This window comes from Fundulus heteroclitus, unplaced genomic scaffold (assembly GCF_011125445.2).
Source record: "Fundulus heteroclitus isolate FHET01 unplaced genomic scaffold, MU-UCD_Fhet_4.1 scaffold_40, whole genome shotgun sequence".
Taxonomy (NCBI): domain Eukaryota; kingdom Metazoa; phylum Chordata; class Actinopteri; order Cyprinodontiformes; family Fundulidae; genus Fundulus; species Fundulus heteroclitus.
Window position 1 is genome coordinate 1,670,525 of NW_023396813.1, and position 24,732 is coordinate 1,695,256.

The following is a 24,732-nucleotide window of genomic DNA, read 5'->3' on the forward strand; positions in this document are numbered from 1 at the left end:
AGGGGGCGTGGCCTAAGTGATGTCATCATTTGACCATTGGATACTGTAGAAGACCCGATGATGATCAATCACAGAAAGTTTGGTGCCTCTGTGTGTTTCTGTGTAGGAGATATAACAGTTTTCTGTTTTGTGGCGAGTAGGTGAACTTTGACCCCTGCTAACGCCCCTTCAACATGCTCAAAAACTCACCGTTTTGATAACTTTTAATTGGCCATGCCTTATGATCAGACTGACCGAGTTTCAAGCCGCTCGCTCGAAATCCCTAGGACGAGTTCGATCAAATACCAATTCTGTAAACGTAAAAAATTAGGTAAAATTACGACCTTCAATCTAAAATGGCCGACTTCCTGTGATATTTGCACTATGACGTTTATTGTAAATTCTGAGCGTCTTGCTTAGATCTACAACTGTACAAAATTTCATTAATCTACGATGAAGTAAGTAAATAGCAAAGGGTCCTTTGAAAATTTCTAGGTGGCGCCGTTGAGGCATTTTTCTTTAGATTTTTGTGACAACCTTAAAATACAAAATTTTTAAACAGTCACCATGCATCTGCAAAGTTTGGTGAGTTTTTGAATATGATAAAGCCCCCAAAAAGGCCCCTCTTTAGGGGGGCAGAATAAAAAAAATAATAATTAAAACCGCAAGCGGTGATGAGCGGCCCTCGCAGCAAAGCGCCGCTCTGGCCTATTGGCCACCGCAGGGATACGCGCACCGCCGGCCGCCCGCCACCGCAGATGCTGTCATGCATTTTGCCCGCCCGTCCACCGGCCGATTCACACGAACGTGTTCGGCAGCTCTCCCCCACGACTCACAAAAAATCTGGTGCAGATCGCTCGATGCAGCGAGGAGATACAGCCGTTGAATAATGATAATGCATTTGGCCATCGGACCGGACTAAATCGTTCGGCGGGCTGAATTCGGCCCGCGGGCCGTAGCTTTGACACCCCTGGTTTAAACATTAGTATACCAATTTAATCAAAGGTATCTTACTAGCTGTTAATCCAGCTTAATGTGAAAAGTTAACAAAACCATTTTAGTTTTTTAAAGTTACTTGCTATTTCATGTGTCTAAGGGTTTTGTTTCTTGCATTAAGACAGCTTTTATGAAAGTTTAACATCTAAATTGGTGGATACACACCCAAAAGTAATGTAAAAGTAACACTTTAGCAATTGGACTATTGCCAAAGGAACACTTTAGCAATATCGCGGGGGTAGCAGCTTTATAAAGGAGGCCCAGACATTCCTCTCCCCAGCCACTTGGGCCAGCTCCTCAGGAGGAATCCCAAGGCGTTCGCTGGCCAGCCGAGAGACATAGTCCCTCCAGCGTGTCCTGGGTCTTCCCCTGGGCCTCCTCCCGGTGGGACGTGCCCAGAACACCTCACCAGGGAGGCATCCAGGAGGCATCCTAACCAGATGCACAAGCCACCTCAACTGGCTCCTCTCGACATGAAGAAGCAGTGGCTCTACTCTGAGTCCTCCCCAGATGACTGAGCTCCTCACCTTATCCCTAAGGGAGAGCTCACACACACAATGGTGAAAACTAATTTCGGGATCTTGTATCCGGGATCTCGTTCTTTCGGTCACGACCCAAAGCTCGTGACCATAGATGAGGGTAGGAACGTAGATCGACCGGTAAATCGAGAGCTTGGCCTTTTGGCTCAGCTCTCTCTTCACCACAACGGACCAGTACAGCGCCCGCTTCACAGCAGACGCTGTACCAATCCGCCTGTCGATCTCCCGCTCCATCTTCCCCTCATTCATGAACAAGACCCCAAGATACTTGAACTACTCCACTAGAAGCTGGCTCTTTGGACTTTCCTTTTTTAAAAAGCTTATAGTTAGAGTGGCTCATGTTACCCTGAGCTACCTCTATAGTTATGCTGCTATACGTTTAGGCTACTGCAGGACATCAGGGTCTATTGTTCTTCAATTTTTAATGACTGTTGTCATTTCAGCTTTTAACTTTTTGATTTTTCTTTTTTCTTCATAGTAGGTACACCTGGTCCGGCGTTCTGTTAGCTGTGGCATCATCCAGGGAAGACAGATCACCCGCTACTACCATCTAATGTAGAACTTCTGTGCTTTTTTGTCTGTCTTGTTGTGTCTCTGCTCTGTCTTCTGTAACCCCCAGTCTGTCGAGGCAGATGACCGTTCATACTGAGCCCGGTTCTGCTGGAGGTTTTCCTTCCCGTTAATGGGGAGTTTTTTTTCCCGCTGTTGCTTCATGCTTGCTCAGTAGGTAGGATTGCTGCAAAGCCATGGACAATGTAGACAACTCTCCCTGTGGCTCTACGCTTCTTTAAGAGAGAATGCTACTTGTCAAGACTTTGATGCAATGAACTGGTTCCCTTATATAGGATTTTTTTTGACCAATGTGTATAATCTGACCCAATCTGTATAATCTGATTGATTTTGACTTTGTAAAGTGCCTTGAGATTACATATTTCATGAATTGGCGCTATATAAATAACATTGAATTGAATCATCTCTTTAGACCAAGTAAACTATCACATTTTATGAGACAGTTATCTCATTTTAAAGATATAATCATCTAACGTTATTACTCTTAGCAAGTTAAAGCTCCATAAAAATTTTAGACCAGCTTTTAGTTCCACTCTTTTATTATGCACATCTAGGCTACCTATAAATATAAAGTATGGCATGCCAAAAAAAAATTTCAAGAAACGGCAATTTTAGTAATTGCCTTGCAATTTTATATCTAAGCATTAAAAATGATAATATTTCACCAATTTTCACAGCAAGATGGAAATAACAACTATCCAACATTTTAAGATTTTGTAAAAACTTTTTTCCTCTTTTACCTACCTTTTGAAATTAATACTTGTTTCTACTTCTCCAAAATTATACTTCAAGAAAACTATTGTGCTGTCCTGGGGCCATATGCAGCTAGACAGCTGGGACAAAAGTTCCCCACACAAAGCTTCCTTTTCTTACGTTCTCTGAATAACCTTTATTCACAGATCTGGCTTTAAACATTCTTTTTGTAAAAAGACGAATATTTTCCAAGCCAGAAGCGTGTAGAACAAATTCAACTTCAACATTAGCAGTTTCCCTAGCTTCATCGCTGAAAAGCAGCTTTTATCAGAGCAAAATACGTCAAAGATTTTTTATTTAAGGTGAGAGCACTCACTATCTCACGTAATTCACATAGAGATCTAACAAAGTTGTGATGTCTCACTCTGATTAAATATGAACCCAAAATGTTTCTAACTGTTTTTACCATGGATTCCCTCTGACTAATAATTAATTTATATCTTATTTATGTAATGTATTCACGACATGAATTCCTTGCTGTCTTAACAAAAGGCAGAACAACTATAACGTTACTTTCTATAATTATTACAGGTTCTGCTGAGATGTCAAATTCTGGAGAGTGCTTAGACACCCTGACACACAAATATGTATTAACTTCATTTCATGTGCACTCGTGAACTTGTTTTAGTTGATTTAGTTTTCTTGATGTACTGTAGAGCGTGATGAGGTCTGTTGTGGTATTGTGTGCACTGGATTGAGGGGACAGTTGGTGTTGTCTGTCAAACCCAATCTTCTTAAGCTGCAAATTCAGTAAAGTTACAAGTTTTCTTGCAACCTCTCATATGGAACTAGTCTAAAAAATAAATAAACTGTTAATTAGAAGATCAGTTTGTACATCCACACCAACTCTAGAACCAAAGCCGTATTCAGCTGGAACTTATCCTGACAAAATGTCCCAATTCAGCCAAATAAACTCCAAAAGCTTAGAGGAGATCATTCAGCAGCTAAGTACCTCCTCATGCTGTCTTGATGCTCTACCCACAGTTTTCCTTAAGAAAGTTTTGCCTGTCATAGCGTCTGATTTGACTCAGATAAAAAACACGTCCCTCCTGTCAGGTGTTTTCCCCCAGTCCCTAAAAACAGCAATTATCAAACCACCGTTAAAAAAGAACAATTTAGACAAACTACTACTCCAGAACTACAGGCCCATCTCAAACCTCCCCTTTATCAGTAAGATTATTGAAAAAGCTGTGTTTCAACAATTAAACACCTTCTTAACAACGACCAGCCGCTTTGACATTTCCAGTCAGGCTTCCGTGCTCACCACAGTACAGAGACCGCCCTTATCAAGGTGTTTAATGACATCCATATAAATACAGACTGTGGAAGAACCACTGTGCTGGTTCTATTGGACCTCAGTGCAGCATTTGATACTGTTGATCACTCCATCCTGTTAGAACGCCTGGAGAACTGGGTCGGCCTCTGTGGTACAGCTCTCCACTGGTTTAAATCCTACTTAAAGGACAGGGACTTTTTTGTATCAGTAGGTAACTTTACATCAGAGATGACAAAAATCACATGTGGGGTTCCCCAAGGGTCCATCCTGGGTCCCCTCCTCTTCAATATCTACATGCTCCCTCTAGCTCAGATCATAAAAAACAACAACATCAGTTACCATAACTATGCAGACGACACACAGCTCTACATCACCATGTCACCAGGTGACTATGGACCAGTTCAGGCACTGAGTAAATGCCTAGAAGAAATCAATACGTAGATGTGCCAAAATTTTCTTCAGTTGAATAAAAACAAAACAGAAGTAATAATTTTTGGACCAATAGAGGAGAGATCAAAGGTTAGCACACAGCTTCAGTTGCTTCAGCTAGGAACCACTGATCAGGCCCGAAATCTTGGAGTAGTAATGGTCTCAGACCTGAACCTCCAAAAGCATCTAAAGACAGTTACAAGGTCAGCTTTCTATCACCTGAAAAACATTTCCAGGATTAAAGGACTAATGTCTCAGCAGGATCTGGAAAAACTAATCCATGCGTTTATATTTAGTAGAATTGATTACTGCAACAGTGTTTTCACAGGCCTGCCTAAAAAGTGGATCAGACAGCTGCAGCTGATCCAGAACGCTGCTGCCCGCGTCCTCACTAAGACTAAGAAAGTAGAGCACATCAGCCCAGTTCTAAAGTCCTTCCATGGCTCCCTGTATATCACAGAATAGACTTTAAAATCCTTCTGTTTGTCTATAAATCCCTGAATGGCTTAGCACCTAAATACATCAGACTTGTTATCAGTGTATTAACCATCCAGACCATTAAGGTCTTCTGGCTCTAGCCTACTCTGCATACCTAGAACCAGAACTAAACAAGGAGAAGCAGCATTTAGTTCCTATGCTCCACTGATCTGGAACAAACTTCCAGAAAATTGTAAAGGTGCGGAAAGCCTGAGTTCCTTTAAATCAAGATTAAAAACACATTTGTTTAGGATTGCCTTCACCTGTTCTAGTTAACTGAATCACCACTTTTTTGTTCTTTTTTCTATCTACATTTTATCCCTACTTGCTTTTATTCTGTTTTATTTTGCTATATTTTAATCATGTAAAGCACTTTGCATTGTCTTTGTACTGAATTGTGCTATATAAATAAATTTGCCTTACCTTGCCTTACTGAACAAGACAACTTGGTTTGTGGTTTATTTGTGGTCTCTTGCTGCCACCTGGTGGACAGGTTTGAGCAAATAATGCTGTCAAAAGATTAAAAATATATGGTTTGATGTGACTTCCCCACGCCACCACGCCGCCCTGCTCCATGGAATCCACTTGGGGCTGGAATCCACAACACACCAATATGTCTTCTGTCTCTTGACACAGTTTCATGTTGATTAGCTCAGAGGGGTAACATAGCGACCGCTTACAACAAAACATGACACTTCCTGTTGTCAGGGGGCGTGGCCTAAGCAATGTCATCATTTGACCATTGGATATTAAAGAAGACCTAGTGGTGATCAACTACTGAAAGTTTGGTGGCTCTGTGAGTTTTTGTGTATGAAATATAACAGTTTTGTGTTTCATGGCGAGTAGGTGAACTTTGACCCCTGCCAACGCCCCTTCAGCATGCTCAAAAACTCACCGTTTTGATAACTTTTAATTGGCCATGCCTTATGATCAGACTGACCGAGTTTCAAGCCGCTCGCTCAAAATCCCTAGGAGGAGTTCGATCAAATACCAATGCTGTAAACGTCAAAAATCGGGTCAAAATCAGACCTTCAATCTAAAATGGCCGACTTCCTGTGATATTTGCACTATGACATTAATTGTAAATTCTGAGCGTCTTGGTGAGCTCTACCACTGTACCAAATCTCATGTCTCTACGACGAAGTAAGTGAATAGCAAAGGGTCCTTTGAAAATTGCTACGTGGCGCCGTTGAGGCATTTTTCTTTAGATTTTTGTGACGACCTTAAAATACAAAATTTTTAAACAGTCACCATGCATCTGCAAAGTTTGGTGAGTTTTTGAGTATGATAAAGCCCCCAAAAAGGCCCCTCTTTAGGGGGGCAGAATAAAAATAATAATAATTAAAACCGCAAGCGGTGATGAGCGGCCCTCGCAGCAAAGCGCCGCTCCGGCCTTGGCCACCGCTGGGATTTGCGCACCGCCGGCCGCCCGCCACCGCAGATGCTGTCACGCATTTTGCCCGCCCGTCCACTGGGCGATTTACACGAACGTGTTCGGCAGCGCTCCCCCACGACTCACAAAAAATCTGGTGCAGATTCACCACAACGGACCGGTATAGCGCCCGCTTCACAGCAGACGCCGCACCAATCCGCCTGTCGATCTCCCGCTCCATCTTCCCCTCATTCGTGAACAAGACCCCAAGATACTTGAACTTCTCCACTAGAAGCTGGCCCTTGGGACTTTCCTTTTTTAAAAAGCTTATAGTTAGAGTGGCTCATGTTACCCTGAGCTACCTCTATAGTTATGCTGCTATAGGTTTAGGCTACTGCAGGACATCAGGGTCTATTGTTCTTCAATTTTAAATGACTGTTGTAATTTCAGCTTTTAACTTTTTGATTTTTCTTTTTTCTTCATAGTAGGCACACCTGGTCTGGCGTTCTGTTAGCTGTGGCTTCATCCAGGGAAGACAGATCACCCGCTACTACCATCTAATGTAGAACTTCTGTGCTTTTTTGTCTGTCTTGTGTCTCTGCTCTGTCTTCTGTAACCCCCAGTCTGTCGAGGCAGATGACCGTTCATACTGAGCCCGGTTCTGCTGGAGGTTTTTCCTTCCCGTTAATGGGGAGGTTTTTTTCCTGCTGTCGCTTCATGCTTGCTCAGTAGGTAGGATTGCTGCAAAGCCATGGACAATGCAGACGACTCTCCCTGTGGCTCTACGCTTCTTCAAGAGAGAATGCTACTTGTCAAGACTTTGATGCAATGAACTGGTTCCCTTATATAGGAATTGTTTGACCAATGTGTATAATCTGACCCAATCTGTATAATCTGATTGATTTTGACGTTGTAAAGTGCCTTGAGATGACATATTTCATGAATTGTCGCTATATAAATAACATTGAATTGCATCATCTCTTCAGACCAAATAAACTATCACATTTTTTGAGACAGTTATCTCATTTTAAAGATATAATCATCTAACGGTATTACTCTTAGCAAGTTAAAGCTCCATAATAATTTTAGACCAGGTTTTAGTTCCACTCTTTTATTATGCACATCTAGGCTACCTATAAATATAAAGTATGGCATGCCAAAAAACATTTTCAACAAAAGGCAATTTTAGTAATGGCCTTGCGATTTTATATCTAAGCATTAAAAATGATAATATTTCACCAATTTTCACAGCAAGATGGAAATAACGACTATCCAACATTTTAAGATTTTGTAAAAACTTTTTTCCTTTTTTACCTACCTTTTGAAATTAATACTTGTTTCTACTTCTCCAAAATTAAACTTCAAGAAAACTATTGTGCTGTCCTGGGGCCATATGCAGCTAGACAGCTAGGACAAAAGTTCCCCACAAAAGCTTCCTTTTCTTGCATTCTCTGAATAACCTTTGTTCCCAAATCTGGCTTTAAACATTCTTTTTGTAAAAAGACGAATATTTTTCCAAGGCAGAAGCGTGTAGAACAAATTCAACTTCAACATTAGCAGTTTCCCTAGCTTCATCGCTGAAAAGCAGCTTTTAACCGGAGCAAAATACGTCAAAGATCTTTTTTTAAGGTGAGAGCACTCACTATCTCACGTAATTCACATAGAGATCTAACAAAGTTGTGATGTCTCACTCTGATTAAATATGAACCCAAAACTTTTCTAACTGTTTTTGCCTTGGATTTCCTCTGACTAAGAATTATTATCTTATTTATGTAATGTATTCACGACATGAATTCCTTGCTGTCTTAACAAAAGGCAGAACAACTATAATGTTACTTTCTATAATTATTACAGGCTCTGCTGAGATGTCAAATTCTGGAGAATGCTTAGACACCCTGACACACAAATATGGATTAACTTCATTTCATGTGCACTCGTGAACTTGTTTTAGTTGATTTAGTTTTCTTGATGTACTGTAGAGCGTGATGAGGTCTGTTGTGGTATTGTGTGCACTGGATTGAGGGGACAGTTGGTGTTGTCTGTCAAACCCAATCTTCTTAAGCTGCGAGCGAGCGAGAGAGAGAGAGAACTGGTAAAGCAGCACATAGTAACAATAAAGATGAGCGCCATAAAGATGTTATTAATCAGGGAAATCTTTCTGATTGTTTCACAGTGGTTACCTGCAGCGGGTAAACACGCCCACGACAACACACTTAGGCTCCCCGCAGCCCGTTTCTATCGGAATATGCGCCAAAACTGCCTCTTTAATATGAACTGCACGGTTCAGTCTGCGCCTGTCTGAATTGCAATGTGAAGTTTTACACATCTATGCGTGAGCATAATCAAAAATTCCCCCCAGGAGCAGCGTTTTTTTTTCCCCCAGGACCCGCGGTAACGACAGCGGTGTTCTTACGATGGAGTATTAGGGCCACACATGAAGAGAAAAAATAATTTTGCCATGACGAGATTAAACTGGTGCAGATCAGTTGATGCAGCGATGCATTTGGCCACCGGAGGCAGTGGCGACCCACCAGCTTAAAATCTATGTATTGACATCTTAAAAATGGTCTTATAGCTTAAAAGATCATCCTGTTTTGGTTGGTTTTGTAGCCGAATAGAAGAGATGTTCTCAAAGCATTAAATAAGCCTTTTGACTTTTAAAAATGTTGTCCTTTTAAGGTAATTTTAAGTTACTTTTTATTAAATTTATCAATATCCTATGAAAGTCTGGACATATGGCAGCGGCGTTTCAGGTGACTTTGCCACGCCACTACGCCGCCCTGCTCCATCGAATCCAGTTGATTTTGTAGCCGAATAGAAGAGATGTTCTCAAAGCATCAAATAAGCCTTTTGACTTTTAAAAATGTTGTCCTTTTAAGGTAATTTTAAGTTACTTTTTAATAAATTTGTCAATACCCTATGGAAGTCTGGACATATGGCAGCGGCGTTTCAGGTGACTTCGCCACGCCACCATGCCGCACTGCTACATGGAATCCAGTTGGGCCTGGAATCCACAACACAGCAACATGTCTGTGGACACAGTTTCATGTTGATTAGCTGAGAGGGGTAACATAGCGACTGCTAACAATAAAACATGACACTTCCTGTTGTCAGGGGGCGTGGCCTAAGTGATGTCATCATTTGACCATTGGATATTGTAGAAGACCCGATGATGATCAATCACAGAAAGTTTGGTGCCTCTGTGTGTTTCTGTGTAGGAGATATAGCAGTTTTTCCTGTTGTTAGGGGGCGTGGCCTAAGTGATGTCATCATTTGTCCATTGGATATTGTAGAAGACCCGATGATGATCAATCACAGAAAGTTTGGTGCCTCTGTGTGTTTCTGTGTAGGAGATATAACAGTTTTTCCTGTTGTCAGGGGGCGTGGCCTAAGTGATGTCATCATTTGACTATTGGATATTGTAGAAGACCCGATGATGATCAATCACAGAAAGTTTGGTGCCTCTGTGTGTTTCTGTGTAGGAGATAAAACAGTTTTTCCTGTTGTCAGGGGGCGTGGCCTAAGTGATGTCATCATTTGACCATTGGATACTGTAGAAGACCCGATGATGATCAATCACAGAAAGTTTGGTGCCTCTGTGTGTTTCTGTGTAGGAGATATAACAGTTTTCTGTTTTGTGGCGAGTAGGTGAACTTTGACCCCTGCTAACGCCCCTTCAACATGCTCAAAAACTCACCGTTTTGATAACTTTTAATTGGCCATGCCTTATGATCAGACTGACCGAGTTTCAAGCCGCTCGCTCGAAATCCCTAGGACGAGTTCGATCAAATACCAATGCTGTAAACGTCAAAAATGAGGTAAAATTACGACCTTCAATCTAAAATGGCCGACTTCCTGTGATATTTGCACTATGACGTTAATTGTAAATTCTGAGCATCTTGCTTAGATCTACAACTGTACAAAATTTCATTACTCTACGATGAAGTAAGTGAATAGCAAAGGGTCCTTTGAAAATTTCTAGGTGGCGCCGTTGAGGCATTTTTCTTTAGATTTTTGTGACGACCTTAAAATACAAAATTTTTAAACAGTCACCATGCATCTGCAAAGTTTGGTGAGTTTTTGAATATGATAAAGCCCCCAAAAAGGCCCCTCTTTAGGGGGGCAGAATAAAAATAATAATAATAATAATAATAATAATAATAAGAAACAACACAGAAACAATAGGCCTTCGCAGCGCTTCGCTGCTCGGGCCTAATTAAAACCGCAAGCGGTGATGATCGGCCCTCGCAGCAAAGCGCCGCTCTGGCCTATTGGCCACCGCTGGGATTTGCGCACCGCCGGCCGTCCGCCACCGCAGATGCTGTCACACATTTTGCCCGAATTCGGCCCGCGGGCCGTAGCTTTGATACCCCTGGTTTAAACATTAGTATACCAATTTAATCAAAGGTATCTTACTAGCTGTTAATCCAGCTTAATGTGAAAAGTTAACAAAACCATTTTAGTTTTTTAAAGTTACTTGCTATTTCATGTGTTTAAGGGTTTTGTTTCTTGCATTAAGACAGCTTTTATGAAAGTTTAACATCTAAATTGGTGGATACACACCCAAAAGTAATGTAAAAGTAACACTTTAGCAATTGGACTATTGCTAAAGGAACACTTTAGCAATATCGCGGCAGTAGCAGCTTTATAAAGGAGGCCCAGACGTCCCTCTTCCCAGCCACTTGGGCCAGCTTCTCTGGGGGAATCCCAAGGTGTTCGCAGGCCAGCCGAGAGACATAGTCCCTCCAGCGTGTCCTGGGTCTTCCCCTGGGCCTCCTCCCGGTGGGCGTGCCCAGAACACCTCACCAGGGAGGTGTCCAGGAGGCATCCTGACCAGATGCACACGCCACCTCAACTGGCTCCTCTCAACGTGAAGAAGCAGTGGCTCTACTCTGAGTCCTCCCCGGATGACTGAGCTCCTCACCTTATCTCTAAGGGAGAGCTCACACACACTATGGAGAAAACTCATTTCGGCCGCTTGTATCCGGGATCTCGTTCTTTTGGTCACGACCCAAAGCTCGTGACCATAGATGAGGGTAGGAACGTAGATCGACCGGTAAATCGAGAGCTTCGCCTTTTGGCTCAGCTCTCTCTTCACCACAACGGATCGGTACAGCGCCCGCATCACAGCAGACGCTGCACCAATCCGCCTGTCGATCTCCCGCTCCATCTTTCCCTCATTCGTGAACAAGACCCCAAGATACTTGAACTTCTCCACTAGAAGCTGGCTCTTTGGACTTTCCTTTTTTAAAAAGCTTATAGTTAGAGTGGCTCATGTTACCCTTAGCTACCTCTATAGTTATGCTGCTATACGTTTAGGCTACTGCAGGACATCAGGGTCTATTGTTCTTCAATTTTGAATGACTGTTGTCATTTCAGCTTTTAACTTTTTGATTTTTCTTTTTTCTTCATAGTAGGTACACCTGGTCCGGCGTTCTGTTAGCTGTGGCATCATCCAGGGAAGACAGATCACCCGCTACTACCATCTAATGTAGAAATTCTGTGCTTTTTTTGTCTGTCTTGTTGTGTCTCTGCTCTGTCTTCTGTAACCCCCAGTCTGTCGAGGCAGATGACCGTTCATACTGAGCCCGGTTCTGCTGGAGGTTTTTCCTTCCCGTTAATGGGGAGTTTTTTTTCCCGCTGTTGCTTCATGCTTGCTCAGTAGGTAGGATTGCTGCAAAGCCATGGACAATGCAGACGACTCTCCCTGTGGCTCTACGCTTCTTCAAGAGAGAATGTTACTTGTCAAGACTTTGATGCAATGAACTGGTTCCCTTATATAGGATTTTTTTGACCAATGTGTATAATCTGACCCAATCTGTATAATCTGATTGATTTTGACTTTGTAAAGTGCCTTGAGATGACATATTTCATGAATTGGCGCTATATAAATAACATTGAAATGAATCATCTCTTTAGACCAAGTAAACTATCACATTTTATGAGACAGTTATGTCATTTTAAAGATATAATCATCTAACGTTATTACTCTTAGCAAGTTAAAGCTCCATAAAAATTTTAGACCAGCTTTTAGTTCCACTCTTTTATTATGCACATCTAGGCTACCTATAAATGTAAAGTATGGCATGCCAAAAAACATTTTCAACAAAAGGCAATTTTAGTAATTGCCTTGCAATTTTATATCTAAGCATCAAAAATTATAATATTTCACCAATTTTCACAGCAAGATGAAAATAACGAATATCCAACATTTTAAGATTTTGTAAAAAGTTTTTTCCTTTTTTACCTACCTTTTGAAATTAATACTCGTTTCTACTTTTCCAAAATTATACTTCAAGAAAACTATTGTGCTGTCCTGGGGCCATATGCAGCTAGACAGCTAGGACAAAAGTTCCCCACACAAAGCTTCCTTTTCTTGCGTTGTCTGAATAACCTTTGTTCCCAAATCTGGCTTTAAACATTGTTTTTGTAAAAAGACAAATATTTTTCCAAGGCAGAAGCATGTAGAACAAATTCAACTTCAACATTAGCAGTTTCCCTAGCTTCATAGCTGAAAAGCAGCTTTTAACCAGAGCAAAATACGTCAAAGATCTTTTTTTAATGTGAGAGCACTCACTATCTGACGTAATTCACATAGAGATCTAACAAAGTTGTGATGTCTCACTCTGATTAAATATGAACCCAAAACGTTTCTAACTGTTTTTACCATGGATTTCCTCTGACTAAGAATTAATTAATATCTTATTTATGTAATGTATTCACGACATGAATTCCTTGCTGTCTTAACAAAAGGCAGAACAACTATAACGTTACTTTCTATAATTATTACAGGTTCTGCTGAGATGTCAAATTCTGGAGAGTGCTTAGACACCCTGACACACAAATATGGATTAACTTGATTTCAAGTGCACTTGTGAACTTGTTTTAGTTGATTTAGTTTTCTTGATGTACTGTAGAGCTTGATGAGGTCTGTTGTGGTATTGTGTGCACTGAATTGGGGGGACAGTTGGTGTTGTCTGTCAAACCCAATCTTCTTAAGCTGCAAATTCAGTAAAGTTACAAGATATATATAACGGTTGCAGTTACAGCTCAAACGTCGTAACAACACTTCTAAATCTGAGTCTGACGCACAATTTCAAATACAAACACGAAGCAGTTTGATTTTTGTCCGATGACGAGCAAGCGAGCGAGAGAGAGAGAACTGGTAAAGCAGCACATAGTAACAATAAGTCTAGCGCTCCATAAAGATGTTATTAATCGGGGAAATCTTTCTGATTGTTTCACAGCAGTTACCTGCAGCGGGTAAACACGCCCACGACAACACACTTAGGCTCCCCGCAGCCCATTTCTATCGGAATATGCGCCAAAACTGCCTCTTTAAAATGAACTGCACGGTGCAGTCTGCGCCTGTCTGAATTGCAATTAGAAGTATTACACATCTATGCGTGAGCATAATCAAAAATTCCCCCCAGGAGCAGCGTTTTTTTTTTCCCCCCCAGGACCCGCGGTAACAACAGCGGTGTTCTTACGATGGAGTACTAGGGCCACACATGAAGAGAAAAAATAATTTTGCCATGACGAGATTAAACTGGTGCAGATCAGTTGATGCAGCAATGCATTTGGCCACCGGAGGCAGCGGCGACCCACCAGTTTAAAATCTATGTATTGACATCTTAAAAATGGTCTTATAGCTTAAAAGATCATCCTGTTTTGGTTGATTTTGTAGCCGAATAGAAGAGATGTTCTCAAAGCATTAAATAAGCCTTTTGACTTTTAAAAATGTTGTCCTTTTAAGGTAATTTTAAGTTACTTTTTATTAAATTTGTCAATATCCTATGGAAGTCTGGACATATGGCAGCGGTGTTTCAGGTGACTTCGCCACACCGCCACGCCGCACTGCTACATGGAATCCAGTTGGGCCTGGAATCTACAACACAGCAACATGTCTTCTGTCTGTGGACACAGTTTCATGTTGATTAGCTCAAAGGGGTAACATAGCGACTGTTAACAATAAAACATGACACTTCCTGTTGTCAGGGGGCGTGGCCTAAGCAATGTCATCATTTTACCATTGGATATTGTAGGAGACCTAGTGGTGATCAACTACTGAAAGTTTGGTGGCTCTGTGAGTTTTTGTGTATGAAATATAACAGTTTTGTGTTTCATGGCGAGTAGGTGAACTTTGACCCCTGCTCACGCCCCTTCAGCATGCTCAAAAACTCACCGTTTTGATAACTTTAAATTGGCAATGCCTTATGATCAGACTGCCCGAGTTTCAAGCCGCTCGCTCAAAATCTCTAGGAGGAGTTCGATCAAATACCAATGCTGTAAACGTCAGAAATGGGGTCAAAATCAGACCTTCAATCTAAAATGGCCGACTTCCTGTGATATTTACACTATGACATTAATTGTAAATTCTGAGCGTCTTGGTGAGCTCTACCACTGTACCAAATCTCATGTCTCTATGATGAAGTAAGTGAATAGCAAAGGGTCCTTTGAAAGTTGCTAGGTGGCGCCGTTGAGGCATTAGGTCATGCCCACCAAAGTTTGTTATGGATTCCTGTTGGGGGGTGGATAAGGATGCATCCAAGTGAGTTTTAAGCAGCTCGGCCCAAAAATGTGGAATTCAGAGCCAAACATATGGCAGCGGCGTTTGAGGTGACTTCACCACGCCGCCACGCTCTCCTGCTCCATCAAATCTACTTGGGGCTGGAATCCACAACACAACAACATGTCTTCTCTCTCTGGACACAGTTTCATGTTGATTAGCTCAGAGGGGTAACATAGCGACCGTTTACAGCAAAACATGACACTTCCTGTTGTCAGGGGGCGTGGCCTAAGTGATGTCATCCTTTGACCATTGGATATTAAAGAAGACCCGATGATGATCAATCACAGAAAGTTTGGTGTCTCTGTGTGTTTCTGTGTAGGAGATATAACAGTTTTATTTTTTGTGGCGAGTAGGTGAACTTTGACCCCTGCTAATGCCCCTTCAACAAGCTCAAAAACTCACCGTTTTGATAACTTTTAATTGGCCATGCCTTATGATCAGACTGACCGAGTTTCAAGCCACTCGCTCAAAATCTCTAGGAGGAGTTCGATCAAATACCACTGCTGTACACGTCAAAAATGGGGTCAAAATCAGACATTCAATCTAAAATGGCCGACTTCCTGTGATATTTGCACTATGACATTAATTGTAAATTCTGAGCGTCTTGGTGAGCTCTACCACTGTACCAAATCTCATGTCTCTACGATGAAGTAAGTGAATAGCAAAGGGTCCTTTGAAAATTGCTAGGTGGCGCCGTTGAGGCATTTTTCTTTTGATTTTTGTGACGACCTTAAAATACAAAATTTTTAAACAGTCACCATGCACCTGCAAAGTTTGGTGAGTTTTTGAGTATGATAAAGCCCCCAAAAAGGCCCCTCTTTAGGGGGGCAGAATAAAAATAATAATAAGAAACAACACAGAAACAATAGGCCTTCGCAGCGCTTCGCTGCTCGGGCCTAATAATAATAATAATAATAATAATAATAATAATAAGAAACAACACAGAAACAATAGGCCTTCGCAGCGCTTCGCTGCTCGGGCCTAATTATAATTAATAGTAATAATAATAAGCATATTCAAACAGCTTCTGGCATAACAATGTCGATAAAGATGACAGACAAGTGGCTTATCCAATCATATGCAAAGGTTTTTTGATAAGGCCCAGCCTTCAAAAAAGGCAATTACTATGGAGAGGTCCCAGATGGATGTGAGTGAAGCTAGGCGGAGCGAAATAAATCTGGCTAGAGTCAGGTTAGTAAAATTACTGCTCAGTTTAAACATTACAATACTTAAACAAGTTTTCATATTAACTCTAAACTTCACAAAATTGTTTTGTTATTTATTACACAACTACCATGTATTTCACATAAGAACAAAACAATTAGGTGATGTTGCCTGTCCTTGAACTCAAAGCTGGTCGCTCTTTACCCTGTCACCAACTCACACACATGCTCATTCACCAGCTGTGTTCTGTAAATAAACACAAAACAAAACACAAGCAAAATCAATAAACTATATGCATATTCCAGTGTACTGAGTTTTGGTTTTACATTGATTCTATTTTAATTCAGTTTGTTCGTGCTTACTAATGTTTTCTGGCCGGATGTCTGGCACCGTTTTCCCCTGGTCAGTTCATCGATGTCTGGTTTTAGTTCTTGTGCTGTGAAAATCTGCAAAACGGCGTGTAGGTTTTCATCAGTAATGCGTGATCTGTGCTTGATCTTGTTTAAATTCATTATTGAAAACATCTGTTCGCACAGATAGGTGCTTCCAAACATGGACAAAACACGGGCTGCATGGAGTCGAAGCTGTGGCATCAAATCAGGGGGCAGTAGATGGTAAAAGTCCTCGATTGAAACATCACAGAACTTCGCTCTCAGGCCACTGTCGCTTTGAAGCTCAATTAACTCCACCTGAAGGCGGTGGGGCGCACAGCAAACATCGGCGGTGAAAGGATTGGCAAAGATGTCAAAAGCAGAGCGATGCGATTTAAAGTCAGAAAAGCACCGGTCAAACTCGTTTATTAACAGAGTTAGTTTGGTAGTTAAACAAGCACATGAAAAAGCACCGGGAGAAGAAGCCGAGATGATCTGACAAGCAGGAAAGTGGACGAGATTGTTTTGTTCCACGTGGCACTTCCATAGGTTGAGTTTGCGCTGGAAAGCTGTGATCATGTCGGACATCTGTGTGATGACTTGTTTACGTCCTTGCAGTTTCTGATTTAGCTGAGCAAGATGCTCGGTGACGTCACATAACATAGCAAAGTCACACAGTCATTTCGGATCGGACAGTTCAGACAAGGGTTTTCCTTTGTTCTTCATGAAAAGATTGATTTCTTCTCGAAGTTCAAAAAAATCGTTTGAGGACTTTGCTCCTACTCAGCCACCTTACTTCTTTATGGTATGGCATATCTTCATGCTCTGAACCCACCTCCTGGAAAAACAGCTGAAACTGGCAGTGATTCAGGCCGTGTGCCCGAATAAAGTTGACTGTTTTCTTGACCGTGGTCATCACATTATCCAGCTCCAGAACTTTTCCACACAGCGCCTCCTGATGGAAAAGGCAATGATACGTGATCAGCGGCATCTGATCGTTGTTTTTTTGCATTTTTTCTTTCATTAGTCCAACCAAGCCTGTTTTTCCTCCACACATCGCAGGTGCACCGTCTGTAGTTAGTCCCACCAACCTTTCCCACGGCAATTTATTTTTACCGACAGACTTCTCCACTGCATCAAATATGTTCCGACCGGTTGTGGTTCCATGCAGCGCCACTATATCCAGGAGCTCCTCGGTTACAGACAGGTCTGGCTTCACCCCTCTAATAAAAATGGACAAATGCGCTGTATCCACGTTGTCTGTGCTTTCATCCACAGCTAATGAAAAAGCCAGACAGCTGCCCATTTCTTCGGCCAGCTTTTTCGTTAAATTTCCGGCCATTTCTTTAACTCTTTCCGCGATGGTATTTCTTGACAAACTGTCATTTTGAAAAGTCTGTACTTTGTTAAGGCACACCTGCTCACACACCTATCGCATACACCGCTTCAAAAAAGCACCCTCCAAAAAATATTTTGAAGCTCGAGCGATTTCTTCAGCCACAATAAAGCTTGCTTTCACCGCTGCATAATTTTTGGCTGAGGCTTTTGTAAACAATTTCTGATGCAATTGCAACCTGCCTTTTAAATCTGCTGCAATTTTTTGTTTTTCTTGAAGGCAAAATTTTGCGTACTTAGCTCTGTGTTTGGTTTCAAAATGCCGACGTATATTGTATTCTTTCACAACGGACACTGTCCCAGAACACAAGAGAAATACTGGTTTTTCACCTTGAAGTACAAACAGGTATTCATTTTCCCATCGTTCATAAAACAGTCTTCCTTGTAAATCGATTTTTCTTTTGTTAGACATTTTGATGTTAGGTTGTCGATGTTTCAGTTTTATTCGCTGGGAAAATTAATAATCAGCTTGATGTGACTCTGCTGCACTCTAGTGGCGAGAAGCCGAAATGTTGGCTGAAAACAATCAGAAGGCATTGTGGGAGATGTAGTTTGTAGCCAATTTATGCTCAAAACCAATTTTAAGTCAATCAATGAGCCTGTAAAACGGTGCTGGGGGGGGGGGGGGAGGGCCACATAAAATGACGTAATGGGCCACATGTGGCCCGCGGACCTTGAGTTTGACACATGTGAGCTACAGAAATGGCCTCCCCTATCCAATGGGAAAGTATCTGTCCAAACAGAGGCTCTCTCTTTAATGGGTTAGAAACACACACAAACAGTTGATCATACACAGCTTCACACTCCTTGTGCGTTCAATGTGTGTCGTGCATGCAAAGGGCACAAGAGGTTTAACCTCCTTCAGATGCTAAAGGAAGGGGACAAAAGCTAGAAAACTCTATCAACATGGAGCTGTAGTCTGCGGGTATAACTTTATGAAGATACGCTGCATTCGGTTGCAAGGTGACCTTGAAGCCATCCGGAGAAAATTGCAAGGTGGGATTTAAAGATAAAGCATGAAGGTCCCCCATTTAGTTGTTGCCAGTGTAAAAAGCAAAACCACCTTATATAAAAGGAACTTCATATTCACTGACTCTAATTGTTCAAAAGGAGGGTCACACAGAGCCTCAAGTACTACAGCGAGATCTCAGGAAGGAAGGGAAACTGGGTATTGCGGCGTATCAATTTAAAAACTTATCCAAACGCCGCGGCCGGCTGAGACAAGGGGTAATGGCTACTGACGACGCGTCACGCTGAACCATTACACACGTTGATGTCGTTTTATTTTTCCATCTCACGATCATAACACAAAACTTTTACTTACATTTATGAGCCGTGCATGGATACATCAAACCGTGCGTTGATGACGGTTAACAGAAAGTTTCTCCCCAAGCTCACCCAGCCGCCGTAATCCAGGTCGCTGTTGAACTCAGGTGAGCAAACAAACTAATACAGATGACACCACACCCACGGTGCCACCCACAGATACCAGTGACGTCACATGCGGGTGCCCATACACCCATAGAGAGGATATTATTGTCAGAAGAGCACAAGACGTACAGCAAAACAAAGTATGGCTCCTACATTTCCGGCCCCAAATTATTTCATGATAATAATTCACCACCACCATCACCTTGTAGGAGACACCAATGAAAATTCAAAGTGAACACACAAGTTCATCAAAGTCCAATTTATACTCTTAGATCCAAGCAGTCTAATAAAGTCAGACCAGTCCATTCAAAAGCTCAAAGTTCATGCCCAAATAATCCACAGGTCTTCACTGCTCTTCCGCTTCCTGCAGAAGACAGATTTTGGTTATAGGCCTGTCCAAACAACTTGTTTTAGTTTTAATCCGTACACGCCGAACTAGTCCATTTTTGTCTGGAACAGTGTCCACAATTCTTCCTGTAGTCCAAGTATTGCGCGGTGCCATATCATCCACTAGCACCACTAGATCTCCAGGAACGAAGTTTCTCCGTGCAGTATTCCATTTCTGGCGCTCCTGAAGCTCAGGAAGATACTCCTTCACCCAGCGCTTCCAGAACAGATCCGCCATATACTGCACTTGTTTCCACCGACGACGAGCGTACAGATCCTCCTTCTCAAACACTCCAGGTGGCAACAACGGCTGTGTCTTGAGAAGAAGTAGATGGTTAGGTGTTAATGCTTCCAGATCTTGAAGATCTGTTGATGCTTTTGTTATTGGACGGCTGTTAACAATAGATTCAGCCTCACAAAACACAGTCACCAAGCCTTCTTCGTCCAAGGTCTGAGTCTTCAAAATAGAGTTGAGCACCTTACGAACTGAACGGATCAACCTTTCCCAAGCACCTCCATGGTGTGATGCTGCTGGAGGGTTGAAAACCCATTTCACATTTTTTTGTAGCAGCACGTCATTTATGAGTTTGTGGTTCAGCTTTTCAATGGCCTTCCTTAATTCTCGTTCAGCGCCCACAAAGTTAGTACCGTTATCTGAACGGATTTCCAGGACTTGACCACGACGTGCAATAAATCTTCTGAGACCATTAATAAATGAGTCTGTGTCCAAAGATGATAACACTTCAAGGTGTATGGCTCGTATCGCCAGGCAGGTAAAAATGGGCCCATACCTCTTGACCACAGCTCTTCCACGCTTGACCTCAAATGGTCCAAAGCAGTCCAAACCAACTCTACTAAAAGGAGGCTCATCAGGAGTAATTCTGTTATGAGGAAGATCGGCCATTTTTTGATGTCCAGGAGCAGCAGACAAACGACGGCAGATGACACACTTGGCCAGAATTCTTCTTATGGCAACACAGGCGCCAGGAATCCAATACTTCTGACGCAGATGAGACAGCATGTAGTTTCGTCCACTATGTCCTGTTACTTCATGTACATGATGGAGAATCAAATTAGAGATGTACAGATCTTTTGCCAGTATAACTGGATGCTTAGCTTCAACTGGCATAGAAGCTCTACTAAGCCGCCCCCCGACCCTAATAAGACCACCATCCAGGAACGGACTTAGCTTGAAAAGGTGACTCGTCCTTCTCACACCTTGCCCTTTCTCCAAGTTGGCCAGTTCCTCTGGAAATCTTGTTCTTTGACAAAAACAAATTATAGCTGATTCGGCCACAACCATGTCTTCCATGGACAGAAAACATTTTGGCAATTGAGCTTTAACATTTTTCATCTGAGCCTGTACTTCTTTTTCCAGCTGCTCGGCATTCAGGTCAGATTGAATAAGAGTTTCTCTCAGCAGCTTTCGATGTTGTACCAGAGACACCAGCACTGTCTTAAACTTGAGAAACCAACCCACAGCCCTTTTGAGACGAAGCCAGGAGGAAAAGTAACCAATGAGCTTCTCCATTGGACTGACCTGCTCAACTTGAACAGTATTTACCAACTCAGTCCGAACCTCTGGGTCTCCAACAAGAGAACTTTCCAAGATCTCAGGGTTTTCGGGCCACCTGATTTCAGGCTCGCATAGAAAATCAGGACCGCAGAGCCACACACCAGTCTTCAGAAAGGACTGAACTTTAACACCTCTGGAAGCAAGATCCGCAGGGTTGTTAGATGTGTTCACGTATCTCCACTGAGAGATGTCAGACAGCTTTAGTATTTCAGACACTCTGTTTGCAACAAATATCTTGAATCTTGATGTTTCATTTTTTATGTATTTCAAAACAGATGTGCTGTCTGTCCAAAAAACTGACTCCTGAAGGTCCATTTGCAATTCCTGTCTCCACAACTTGTCCATCCTACTAGCCACGACTGCAGCAGTAAGCTCCATACAGGGAATGGTGATGGGTTTTAAAGGAGCGACACGTGCCTTCCCCATCACAAATGAACTGTGAAAATGTCCTTTGTTGTCTTGGAGTAGTAGGTAAGTCACAGTTCCAAATCCCTCCTCACTTGCATCTGCAAAGTGGTGGAGCCGAGCAGAAACAAGGTCACCAAAGTCAACAGGTTTTAAGCACCTACTGACTTTGAAATTCTCAAGGTGATGAAGGTCCTCCAGCCAGGACATCCATTCTCTGGTGACAGAGCAAGGCAAAGGGTCATCCCATCCCAGACGCTTCCGACAAAGGCCTTGGAGGAATATCTTGGCAGACAAAACAACGGGTGCCAGAAAACCAAGTGGGTCATAGACCGAGCTGATCACAGACAATATTCCTCTTCTTGTGATTGGTCGGTTTTTGAGGATGATTTTAAACTTGAATGAGTCAGACTGTACACACCACTGCACACCAAGGGCACGCTCAACAGGCAAGGCATCACTGTCCAGATCCAGATCTTTCACTTCTTTGGCTCGCTCCTCCTGAGGGATAGTAGCAAGGACTGTGCGTCGGTTACTAATCCATTTTGTGAGTTTAAACCCACCTTTAGCGCACAACATGATGAGCTCTCCACACAAAGACACAGCTTCCTCTTCAGAGCAAACAGACACTAAACAGTCATCAACATAAAAATGGTGTAAGACTGTGTTAATAGCCAAAGGACTGAAATGCTCACGATTGTCCTCAGCACACTTCCTCAGAGCGAAACAGGCACAACTAGGGGAGGAAGTAGCGCCAAATAGATGTGCCACCATTCTGAACTCCACCAGCTCCTGACTACAATCTCCTCCTGGCCACCACAAGAACCTCAACAAATCACAGTCCTCAGCTGGCACTCTGACCTGATGAAACATGGCCTCAACATCTGCCATGAGCACCACAGGTTCTTTACGGAATCTTGTGAGGACTCCTACAAGCAAACTTGTGAGGTCTGGTCCTTGCAGAAGTTGTGAGTTCAGTGATGTCCCCTGAAATGTGGCACCACAGTCAAAAACTACCCGCAGCTTCTTCTTTTTTGGGTGATATACCCCATGGTGCGGTATATACCACACCCTCCCATCACAACGGGCCAGCTGCTCAGTTGGAACTCTCTCTGCATAACCATTAGCCAGCATTTCATACATGAATGTGGTGTAGTTTGTACAAAAAGACGGATCTTTATTCAAACGTCTTTTGAGACTCAATGCACGCTGTATTGCAACTGTCCTATTGTTTTGCATTTTAAAATGTCTTTGCTTTACTGGCAGACCAATATTGTAATGACCATCAATGAGCTTGGCCGACTCTAAAACAGACTTCATGAAGCGCTGATCCTCCCTTGATAGCCCAGATTGTTCTTCATGCAGGGTCTCAGGGAAATCAACCTTCAGCTGCTTCTCCCAAAGCTCATCAAGCCTGGCCACAGAGATCCGATTCACTCTAATGTCAGGAAGCACATACTGGTCACTGATCTGGTAGTCTCCTCTGAGCGGGCCATTCACTGTCCAACCCAAGATGGTCCTGATTGCATAAGAACCTCCATCCACTGAACGAACCACCTCCCATGGCTCTAGAACTCGAGGTACATTGGTCCCAATCAGAAGGTCCACATCCGCATTGATCTCTGGGATTTTTATATCACTAAGGTGTGGCCATCTTATGAGATCTTTTGAGTGTGGTATGTTCCCTTGATGTACAGGCATGCTTCTCTGTGTAAACATCTCAGGCAAACTACAAAAGTTGTCTGAATCCAGCCCAGCAACTTCTAAACCAGACAACATGTAGCTGTCCACAACCTTTTCTTGACCCATAGTCCTGAGGAGTATTCCCAGCTTCCTTCCTGTCAGATTCAGCCGGTTCATAAGTCGTTCTGTACAAAATGAGGCAGTACTCCCTGGATCCAAGAATGCATATGTGACCACAGTCTCGTTTCCCCTTTTGGACTTCACCTGTACAGGTAGGATAGAGAACGTACAGTCCAGTCTACCGGCCCCAGTCAAGCCACTAGACTGCACAGACATCAGAGCACCTTCTCTAGCCACTTCCAAGTCATTATTAGCCTGTATTGCGCTCATTTGTTTTGCTTTGGAGTGGACATGCAGCAATGTGGGGTGCTTAAAGTTGCATACTCTACACAATAAACGTTTTCTGCAATATTTACTCATGTGCCCAATGCACAGACATCCAAAGCACATCTTGTTTTCCTTCAAAAAAGACATCTTCTCATCTTGAGTCCTTTTATCCAAGAGAAGGCAAACATCCAAATCATGTCCAGCTCCACAAAACGGACACACCTTATCATGTGAGCTACCTTTTTTGTTTCCAGGCTCCACTTTCTTGTTGGCAGGTGCTACATTAGTGGCAAAACTGCTGCCTCTAGCTCTTGAGCTAGTCTGAGACTTGACAATTTTTGCATCTCTTTTTCCTGTAACAGGTGCATCTTGTATGTTTCCAAATAAAGGGTCACTTGCAATCTTGACTTGCTTTTCCAAAAACTCAACAATGTCAGGAAATGTGGCTCTACGATGGAATTTCTCCTGAATATCACAGGCCACACTTCACCACCGATCCCGCAGCTTATAAGGCAACTTCTTCACTATGGTTTGCATATTTGTAGGCACATTCAAGTCACTTGCAGTAGTTCCCATAGCGTTATAACATTCACGCAGCAATAGACTGTAAGCCTGTAAAGCTTTGATGTCTTCAGCTTTAACCATTGGCCATAAAAGCACCTTGTCCATATAAGCAGAAGCTATTTTGAATGGGTCACCAAAATGCTCAAGAAGTAGTGACTTTGCCTTAATGTATCCATTAGAAGGTGGCAGATGTTGACAGCTGCGAACTAAATCTCTGGGCTGACCTCTAGTATATTGTTCGAGGTAATACAGACAGTCCTTATGACTTTGTGTTCTTCCTTCAATGTTGTGCTCGAATCCCTGTATAAAGGTCTGGTACTGCAGTGGGTCTCCATCAAATATCTGCAGGTCTCGCTTAGGTAAAAGGAAAAGTGACTGTTGTTCAACCAATAACGATGTTATTTGA

The 24,732-nt window shown here is 42.5% G+C and overlaps 2 protein-coding genes across 2 annotated transcripts in view; one reads left to right on the forward strand and one right to left on the reverse strand.

Annotated features, from left to right (window-relative positions):
- The window catches only part of LOC105923506 (E3 SUMO-protein ligase PIAS2), a 170,308-nt gene that overhangs the window by 91,025 nt on the left and 54,551 nt on the right, over window positions 1-24,732 (forward strand). The gene's annotated exons all lie outside the window — the stretch shown is intronic.
- Window positions 19,656-23,916, reverse strand: LOC118560169. Its single transcript, XM_036130939.1, has one exon. It carries the CDS (start codon window positions 23,907-23,909, stop codon window positions 19,671-19,673), a length of 4,239 nt encoding a protein of 1,412 aa, XP_035986832.1. The 5' UTR covers window positions 23,910-23,916; the 3' UTR covers window positions 19,656-19,670.

Bases quoted from the DNA above. Each gene is read 5' to 3' on its own strand.
- LOC118560169 (XM_036130939.1), bottom strand. From the start codon at position 23,909: ATGTCTTTTTTGAAGGAAAACAAGATGTGCTTTGGATGTCTGTGCATT.